The sequence below is a fragment of the Glandiceps talaboti genome, chromosome 7, assembly GCF_964340395.1.
Source record: "Glandiceps talaboti chromosome 7, keGlaTala1.1, whole genome shotgun sequence".
Taxonomy (NCBI): Eukaryota; Metazoa; Hemichordata; class Enteropneusta; family Spengelidae; genus Glandiceps; species Glandiceps talaboti.
In genome coordinates, this window is record NC_135555.1 from 6494657 (window position 1) to 6505163 (window position 10507).

Sequence of the window (10507 nt, forward strand, 5' to 3'; positions counted from 1 at the left end):
TGAGGGTCGGGGAAAACTAAGCAGGATCTGTTGCATAAAATGTGACCCTCCCTCATATTCCTTTCACATGACCCCCCCCCCCCCGTGCAAATATTTCAACAATTGGCTGAATTCTGCCAGATGTTAAAGGTGACACGTCTCAGAATCAATGGGTAATGACTCGATCCGATCGCTGTCACCACAATGATAATTCCAAATGCTGTTGGCTACTCCTACCACCACCACACCAAATTTGTGCGAAGGTTATACATTGATTCATCTGTGTTTGGATTTAATTGTTTGAACTGGCAGAGATGAAAGGCGGAACTTCAAAAGACTAGAAGGGTACACACTACTGACATTGCTGGGACCGAGGTCAACATCCCCACTCCAGCACATTATCCCAATATCTTACCACACTCTTCCCCTTTAACCCACTCCTCTCCTAACACCACAATTAGCAGCATCAATTTTACTGATCTGTTATATATATTATGTTGCCGTGGTGGCAGTGGTGGGATGTTGCAGCCGCGGTATGTGAAGTCAGTGGCTGCGGTGGGGTTTAAAAGCACAAAAGTTAGACAATACAACGAGTCAAAATTAATTGTGACCATTCAATTTTCTAAAATATAGCCCTCCCCGAGAATGGATTTGTAAAATATGACCCCACCCCACCCCATGTCAATACCACGATACAATTAAGAGTTTTATGTGCATGCCATTGCCATCAAAATTATCGATAATGGCAGCCGTAAGATCGAGTCCTAAATGTATGTTTTAGTATGTATTTATGTATAATTCGTTCACTATTACTATATTGTCATGGTTTTCTCAGATACCTGTGGTATGACACTGACGGAGATGTCAGGAAGAATAGTGTCTCCATTGTACCCTGAAGACTATCCAGACGATTTAGATTGTATCACTACAGTCTCTGTGTCTCACCAATATGGACAGGGTATCACGTTTACCTTTAATGAGATTGCTATTGAAGATGACCCCAGCTGTTCCTTTGACTATGTCCAGGTCTGTTATTTAACTATACTGTTTCACCTATACTCATTACATGCTCCACACATGTCCATGCAGTTGGCATTTAGAGGAACACAAGCAATGTGGTATGTTACGCAGGGGATATCTTAGTTTCATGTCCACTACACTAATAATATACAAGTTACGAATGTTGTAGGAAAGACAATTCGTGCATATGTGTGTATGTCAGTCAGTATGTCAGTATGTCTGTGTCTGTCTGTCTGTCTGTCTGTCTGTCTGTCTGTCTGTCTGTCTGTCTGTCTGTCTGTCTGTCTGTCTATCTGCTAGTCAGTGTCATGTCTGCGTGTGCGTGTATATGTATGTCTGTCTGTCTGTCTGTCTGTCTGTATATGTACCTGTGGTTCTGTATATGTGTGTGAATATTCACCCTAAATATCATTATAGGATAAGGCAACAGTGAGCAACAAGATTATTCACTAGTGTTACAAGTACAATCACTTTACGTGCCTTTAATTTCTGCTGTTCCATTGACACACTGCATTTTAATAATGATATGACAATTGTGACGTGTATGTATGTGTGAATAGAGTGCAAACTATTATTTTGTAGTCTAAGTACAGTGTCTTTGAATGATCGGATTAACTCAATAAACATACCCATACCTAGCCTCGCCTCGCCTCACCTCACCTCACCTCACCTTAGGGAGGCATTCAGATCAAATCTGGGTAATCAACAATCTGTTCTAATACTATTGACTGGTACACATATCTTATGAAAGTCTTCATAAAATATAACTGCTCTTTTCCGAAAAGTTAAACTTAAACTCACTGCTAGCTTGAGATCATATTTGACACCATTTTGTCATTTCATGTAGTTTGAAGACAAGTTAACTCATCGACTATCATACCCATTCTGTGGAAGCGTTGTGCCACTCAAATGGACTTCAGATTCTGGTGAAGTAGAAGTTATTTTCATTAGTGATTCCTCTTACGCCGAGAAAGGTTTCAACCTGACCTATGACCTAGTGATTGGAAACAGTACCAATATAACACTGCGTAAGTTGTAAATTTTGACATAGAAAGATTGTTAAACTGTAATTTTATTTGGAAATTTTAAACAAGTAAACTTTGCAATGTATTTCCCATTAGAACCATCTTGATCAACTATATATAACTATATAACTTCAGCTACCGAAGTACTTCAGTGAGCCGCAATATGATAAACAAACAAACAAGGTTTTCTTTTAAGCACCTACATGAATCAATTTAACATTATTGGGACTACAACCCTGGTTTTATATGACCTGTTTAGAACTATATTTATAGGCTAAGCCTAGAGTCACACTAAATATCATTAATTTGTTCTTATTGTACAATTCAGCTTGTTATGGGCACCAGTGTGATAATGGTTCGCTTTGTCTATCAAACTATAAAGTATGTGACATACAACCCGACTGTGAAGATATGACTGATGAATACAATTGTACTTTCGGTGAGTTGGCCTTTGAAGTAACCGGCTACAGAGATTTGTAGACACAATTTCAGTTCACCTTTAATGTTTTAGAGAAATACTAAGTATAAACGGTTAATTGCGACGAACATATTTCCATTCACGTGAATTTATTGGGTTGTATTTTTTCTAAAAATGTATTCACCCATTTAATTTATGATTCTATTATTTACACAGGGTTACATACAGTAACAACATTTCAGTACACAGTACTGTTCGCTCAATGAACCATGTTGCAGGATGTGCAAAACTAACTAGCAATAAAAGTTACATTGTGTTCTTGTGTCTGTAGGTGACCTATCGCTTTCCCCTTTAAAATTGCAAAGTTAAGCATGCATTCAACAACAATAACCTTGAAAAGATTTCTCAACGTATGAACAATACGAAGTAATGTTAGTTAATGTTAAGTGAAACACTATCAATTTAACCAAACTGTTGATAATGTGACAGTGTGATTGTATAACATATAGACGACCCAGTGATAACATGTTATGTATTACAAAGTCGTAAGACATAGATCTTATCAATACGTGTTTTAATTTCCTGTTGACTGTGTACAACAGAAACTACTACGATGTATGATGTAAACACTGATGATACGATCACCACAGATGCATCATCATCATCGACATCAGGAGGTAGGTTATACTGATAAATTTCCACTTACACACACTCTCATTGTTATCTCAGCTGTGCAACTTTGGCATTGTGTATTTTTTGTCCATGCAAATATCTGTATAAACCAAATGTCAAGCCACATCTGTGCATGAGAAATAATGGGGGGGGGGGGGTATAACCTAGTACCCGTACGCGTTATATTGTAAGCAACAAGTACCACTACATAATGTGTAAGGGTATCTCAAGGACTTTGTAATGCCACGGCTAGTATCTTTATATATGATAGGTTCATCGCATGATGTCACAAAGCGCTGATGTATAAAGTGAATGTTTTATTCCTCAGATTTATGACAACTGTCAAACTAATCTGTTACTTGTTTTATGATTTCAGCTGTATGTGCACAGGACCATTTCCAGTGTAATAATAGTGATTGTATTCATATATATGATATATGCGATACGCAGGTAGATTGTCCTGACGGCTCGGATGAAGGCCCACATTGTATTCATAATGGTATGTCATTTTTTTAAAACCAACATTACAATAGTGACATGTTTACACACAGTATGGCGATACCTTAAAAGCGCATTTGTGTAACCAGTAGTGGAAAACTATACCCGTTGTTATCCTTGAGAAAGAATGGTTGGCGAAAACATTGTCCAGAATTAAAATAGGATAAGAAATGATCTGATACCAAAAATGCCTAATAACAGAAGTTAGTGTCTACTTATCAACTTCCTGTTCCTGTACTTACTTTAATTAAATACCTCTATTTTTACTGAGATTTATGTACATTTTGTTGTTTGGAATTAGATCAGTCATTTCGATAAATAAATCATATTGCATATCATGACTCAACATGTACTCACGGATCAAATTCGATGTTTATTACAGGTTTTACTCCGACTGATGTTTTTGAAGATGGCTGGTTTGTTAATTTCTTAGACATATCAGGGAACTTAGACCTATATGAAGAATTTCGCAGTCATTACTACATTGAGAACCGGTTTGAAAGGGTCAAAGGTAACAATCCTCCTGACTGGGAAAGCTTCATGACTTTCAGTTCGACTCCTGATTTTAGTGATATCGAGAATGTCTTGAAACTATCTCCTGATGAAGTCTTGGAATACGGACACCAGTTGGAAGATTTCATCCTGCAATGCACGTTTGATGGACAGCCATGTAATATCAGGTTAGAAAAGAATTGTGTATGCATCGTAAGTTGTTGATGCTGCAATGAATAGTTGAGTCAACTAATCAGCATCTCTATCCATCATCTATACCCATTGAATGTTGTTTATTTATGCTCCATAGTACCCTCTATCTTCATCAGTGAAATTATACAATGTCTACCATTAGAAATCCATTTAGTAAGCTATTTCTGATATGTTGACCTCAATACAAAAGATACTATAAAAAGGATGTTTTATGCAAATAAATGGAAACAAATTAAAACTAAGAAACTGTATTGTTTGCCGTTGTCTGACTGAATGTTTCGAGGATATTCAACTTTATCTGGTATGACTAATGGTTGGGATGATAATAGCATTGCTAGTAAACACACACCGTTATTTAAACCTTATTGTAGACATTATCCCATTTCCAAAGTACGTGGCCGAAAACAAGGGTATTTGTCGACTTTTTAGAAGACATTTTATTTTAATTTTTTTTTCTTGAAGAAACAGCTATTCAAGCCAATTCTGTGAAATTTCCTGCGCGTATTGTTGGATGATAAGCTTTTTACCTCTCGTTATTGCAGTGAGGACTTCTACACTTTTCAAGATGAAAGATATGGCAATTGTTTTAAATTTAATCATGGGAGAAGTGGAATGCCAGTTTTGCAAAGTACTAGAACAGGAAATACTTTTGGTAAGTTTTTATCATTCAGTTAGAACGCTCCCAGGACACCAATTCCCCTTGAAAATAAAGTATTAATATCTCTCAACACTTTGCCATATGGAAGCAGTTCCCTGTCCCTTTGGACAATATATTTTGAATATTTATCAGCAACATAACCTACATTTAGCGATCTTTGCCCATAACGTATTACACAATAGGCTTCCAAAGATCTTTCACATCACAATTATTTTACTGAAATAAGTCATTTCAACAAGGCAAAGTACAAGAATGATTTACGTATTCCAAGAGCCAAACACAGGTCGGGTCAATTTACCATAAAGTACCCATGTGCGAAAATATTGAATAAAATACCAATGAATATCAGGAACATCCACTGCTGCAGGTCAGAGTTCAAACGAGAGTTTAAAAAATATCTACGGTCGGTTAATTTTGTAGTTTCGAATGGACGTATTTACTTATTTATTTTTCTTGTTGTGTGTCAGTTTTGAGGATTCCAGATTTATCATATATTTGATATGCCCAGATAATATTTATTGTCAATTATCAAATGCATTTATAGGGGTTAGACTAGATTAGTTGCAAGACAACTATTTCCATTCCCCTTTCCTGTTAGCTATTGATAGACATGCGAGACTTCACAATTTTCGCGATTTTATCTCCTTTTTTTTCTCAAATTCGTAAAAAAAAAATTTTAGGCTCGGCAGTGAAAAATGAGACGGGGTCGGGTAACACAACCGGAACCAAACAATTTTTTAGGCCTAACTTATATCTGTTTAATTTTCAATTCAATATTCCCTTCATAGGGCTCAAATTAACATTATACATGGATCAGTCTGAATACATTAGTTTGTATGGACGGGACGTTGGTGCACGTGTTACAATTTTCCCTCACGATGTCCCTGTTTTTCCGAAGAGTGAGGGGTTTACTATCAAGTCTGGTACTGTGACGTCACTTGGTTTACGTGAGGTACAAAAACATACATTTTTTTCGTACCTAATTTCTGAGATTTTAGAAACGGAACTGGGTTTATTGACCGAGGTTGAAAAGTATTGGCTATTGCATGATGACGTATCAGAAGTGAAATATGTTCTTTTGAAATCCTGCTGTAAAATTATATGAGCTATTTTCTTGTGAACTATTAAAAGGGAGTCTGTCTTCTCGATGGTTGCTAAGTATAGCCTGGCCTTCATTGTTCAACATTGTTTCTCTCCACTTACTGTCTATGATTGAATATTGAAATTCAACATTCATCATCCCGTGTCCATTTAGTTTTCGTGCAGCAGGTTATCATCATTTTGTGAAAATGAAGTCCAACACACGACTTGAGTACATTGTTACAGATATATTGAAGATTGACATTTGTTTTGGTTCTCATTGACATTGACATTCAACATTCCACACGTAGCGATTACAATAACTGCTACGTTATTAAATAGCATAGCATAGCATTGTAACGTATCACAAATAGAGGTCGTCATATTTTCCTGAAATACTTCCAGTCTTGCTAGCAACATCATAATAACGTTTGATGTGCGTTGAATTCATCTTGAGTAGATCATATAATTTGTACATTTATTACGCACTGGTTATTGAAAAATGAAGTAATAACGAAATTCACCCTTGCTTTGCTGTTTGCACTGTTCCATTCACAAGAGAGCCTCGCTCAAAGCGCATGCATCGGTTGACCAAACCGCCATCTAGTGGTCACGGCTTTAAATTTGACTGTCATCTTTGCATCTCCTTCGTTTACAGTTTGTAATATCCAGGCTTTCAGAGCCATATGGGACATGTTTCGGTGACAAAAATAGCAAACAAGGAGAAGAAACACGGTTTAGTAAAGATTATAGATACAAAGTGGACGTAAGTGCCCTTACTACATAATTATACTGAGCAAACAAAACTGTTTTCAGTCGCACAATTTCAAGTGGCCCACACAGTACTCACTAACATAACACTTAATAATTTAATAACACGTTTTACTCTCTCGATCTGTTAAGGAAATTCTCTGACAGTGTACATTTAAGGACAATAACTGTATTGGTGATTTTGATAAAATTTTAGCTTTCGATATAAAATGCATTTAAAATTTTTTTTTCTGTTATAGGCTTGTGAAAGTGAATGTCTTGAAAGTGCCATTGTGTCGAAATGTGGGTGTGAACAAATCTTACGTGTTGGAGATATACCACCATGTAATATACTAAATAAAACACAAGGTAAATAACAAAACAATTATTCACAACGTTATTCTTCACAAATTACAGCATGGTTTATCGAGTTATGTCTCGGGCCTCCAATTGGTGGTCAGAGTTTATGTAAATCTTTCTCCACTCACAACAAAGGTCGTAGATATAACTACAACACTTATAACAACACTTTTATTTATTTATTTATTTATTTATTTATTTATTTATTTATTTATTTATTTATGAAGGATTATTTGAAATCGGTAAACCATTTTAATTTATATTGTTTATCTCTAAATTATTGATTAACTGAATTGTAGACTATTTGTATATTTAGACCATCTTGTATATTGTAAGGATTTATGTGAATATTGTGCCAATCTGTTATTCTACCTTCTAAAATTCGTTACATGTTAGTCGAAATCTCTATCTAGGATGAAGGTATAGGAGCATGTATCGATTTATGTTTAGAATCTACCTTATTCAGTAAAGTGGGCGTTTAGAAATACGGACAGAGGAGAGGTTCTGTTCAACACTCGTGTTTAGCTGTTATCGTTGTGTTATTTCTGTAACCCTCCATCGAGGATATAAACGGAGGTACTTATATGTTCTATAATAATAGTTTATCAAGACTACTCTCAGTCCAACAACGTCGTGCCGGAATTTGAATAGTACAAAGAGGGCTCTAGTCTTTGAAGTACCACCCAGACAAATTAATAGATAGCGAAAATTCAATCCCGAATAGAGGCAAGTTAGAATATCTGTCGATGAAAAATATGATGTCAAAAATCTGGCAAGTCGTTTATCGTCTACTTTCTCTCAATATATATATATATATATATATATATATATATATATATATATATATATATATATATATATATATATATATATATATATATATATATATTTGTGTGTATATATATCCATGGACCGTGTTTGTGTTCTTTTTCTTCTCCTCTAGATATGTGTATACAGTTAATGAATTTTATGTTCCAGAAGAATGCTTTGAAATGTAATTGTCCACAGATTTGCTGGTTAGTATCTTTATCTCAAATGCCTATGATTGAAATATTTTCTGACTCCATTCACAGTATTTCATATTCAGAATGACATCACACTAACTAAAGCACACGGTATACTCGGAACTCTTAGAACCCAATATTGAAACGACTGGCCTATAATTCAATATATATCTACAGAGCACACACACACACACACACACACACACACACATACACACACATACATACATACACACATACACACACATACATACACACACACACACACACAGATATATATATATATATACTCGCATCCTCCTTCTATTGTCTTTTTCAGGGATAAATATTACGATATCAGTTCATCTCAATCAGTTTGGCCATCACATGTGTACCTGGTAAGTAGACAATTTATTTACCACATTTCATTACATAAAGTTACTTTATACAAACTCAAACTCAAACTGAGTATATTAGAAACGATGTGTGAAAACTATCCAGCTATCTTGAAGTTATGTTTTGCAGGCGACATAACTTAGAATAGGTTTCTCAAAAACAAACTGAAGTTGGTGTGTCTGCATGTTATGTGATTACGTGGTTGGCTCCATAGTCAAACTGTAGATTTTATTATTGTTCGAGAGAATATTTGGTCACAAAAGACTCGGTTAGCTGAAGATCTAGAGTGGTGATTATGATCATCATAGATAGATATAGTCACCTACAAGAACGTTTCTTTGTATCTGATCATAAACCACGTTACTGGTGTATATTTCTAGCAATGGACTGTTTATCGATGTTTGTAATAGGCTACGCCAGCATTTATAAATTGCTGACACGAGCAGTTGAACTTGAATGAAAGGGGATTCGAGAAATGCTGTAAGTGTTGAAATTAACATCGTGATTTGTACTTTCAGAGACATTTACTTAGGTCAATACAGGCCACAAACAGTAAAACACGAAACCTCAATGACCTTGACAGTGTTAGGTAAGTCCATACTATACTGATATGAAATATTCAAAAATTTGAAATACGTGTGCATTTCTCTTATTCAACATTGATGGCGGTATAATCCACCGAGATTGTAGAGGCATGTTAGTGCGGTACCCTTGTCTCAGTTGGGTTATGAATCACACGTTCTATATTGGAGTGATATTCTCCTTGAAAAGTTTTGGTCATAGTATACGTAAAGGCATACTTGTCCCGATTCTCTCTCTCAGCATCAGTAGGTGGGCATGGATACTGGGTATTGCTAACATTAGTGGTAATTGGCTGAATTATTAACCTGTATATATAAGCGTGATATTACTTTGAATTTAAATTTTGGATGTGAATGTTGACAGTCGTAAATTCGTCATATTTTCAAGCTATGCTTCAGAGTACTCTCTGACTGTTTTTTGCCAACAGATTGAATTTGGCGAGGCTAGAGGTTTATTTTGAAGAATTAAACTCTCAGACAATTAGCGAGCAACCAGCCTATCCAGTGAGTATTATAACCATAATCGTTGGAGGAAATTATGTTTGCGCAGATACTACTATCATGGAAATCAATCTATACACACAAACTGTAGTCAGTCTACGTGCAAAGTAAGATTGCAACTTGTTGATGTCAAGGTGTGTAAGCTACAAATGAAAGTACACCCACAGTAGGGTGGCGTCTCTGATAGCAAGTTTTCATGAAGTGGTCCTCACATTCAACCTCATGCCGTGTTTATCTTGATTGAAGGGGTGATTATACTTTCACGTAACAATACATCGTTATCCACCGTATTTAGTAACACAAGTTTTACTTTACCTAGATTGTTTATAGCTTGATTACCGTCCTAGTAACAACCATAGAAACGTAAAGAAAGTACAGATACAGTAAGCTATTGAAGGAAAAGTTATATGTCCTTTCCACTTCGTATATCATAGTACTAGAAGCTTGTATGAAGTGCGCCCTCATTTCAGTTTCCAAGGTTTCAGAGTGCTATGTTTTAATTACAGATTGAGCAGTTGTTCAGTGACATCGGTGGAACACTTGGTCTTTACATCGGACTCTCAATCATCACAGTCTTTGAGTTCTTCGAATTCATGACTGACGTCATAGGATTTTTCATCTCAAGAATCCAGGCACGCCGAATTAAAAAAAAAAGGCAAGAAAGGTAGACGATAAAGAAGACCCGGTAACTTGAATTTGTGTTTGGTATATGAATAACTGCTAAAAGGACAAACGATGAAAACTAACCTCGTTATATTAAACAGTTCTCCGACTGATGTTAAAATTTACATTCATTTTTGTGACACGTGATTTGTCTATTGATATCCAAAGTGAAGGTCACGTGTTGCAGTTTACAGTTATTACTCAGGATGATGTGTCCG

At 35.7% G+C, this 10507-nt stretch overlaps 1 protein-coding gene across 1 annotated transcript; it reads left to right on the forward strand.

The window, feature by feature from the left end:
* Positions 1 to 1056: 1056 nt before the first annotated feature.
* Positions 1057 to 10294, forward strand: LOC144437442 (degenerin mec-10-like). The gene is made up of 15 exons (XM_078126383.1): positions 1057 to 1089; positions 1847 to 2027; positions 2353 to 2463; positions 3045 to 3119; positions 3491 to 3613; positions 3995 to 4292; positions 4860 to 4969; positions 5764 to 5927; positions 6714 to 6821; positions 7066 to 7174; positions 8109 to 8181; positions 8489 to 8546; positions 9063 to 9133; positions 9554 to 9629; positions 10133 to 10294. Exons 1-15 carry the CDS (start codon positions 1057 to 1059, stop codon positions 10292 to 10294), a joined length of 1752 nt encoding a protein of 583 aa, XP_077982509.1.
* The last annotated feature ends 213 nt before the right edge of the window (positions 10295 to 10507 follow it).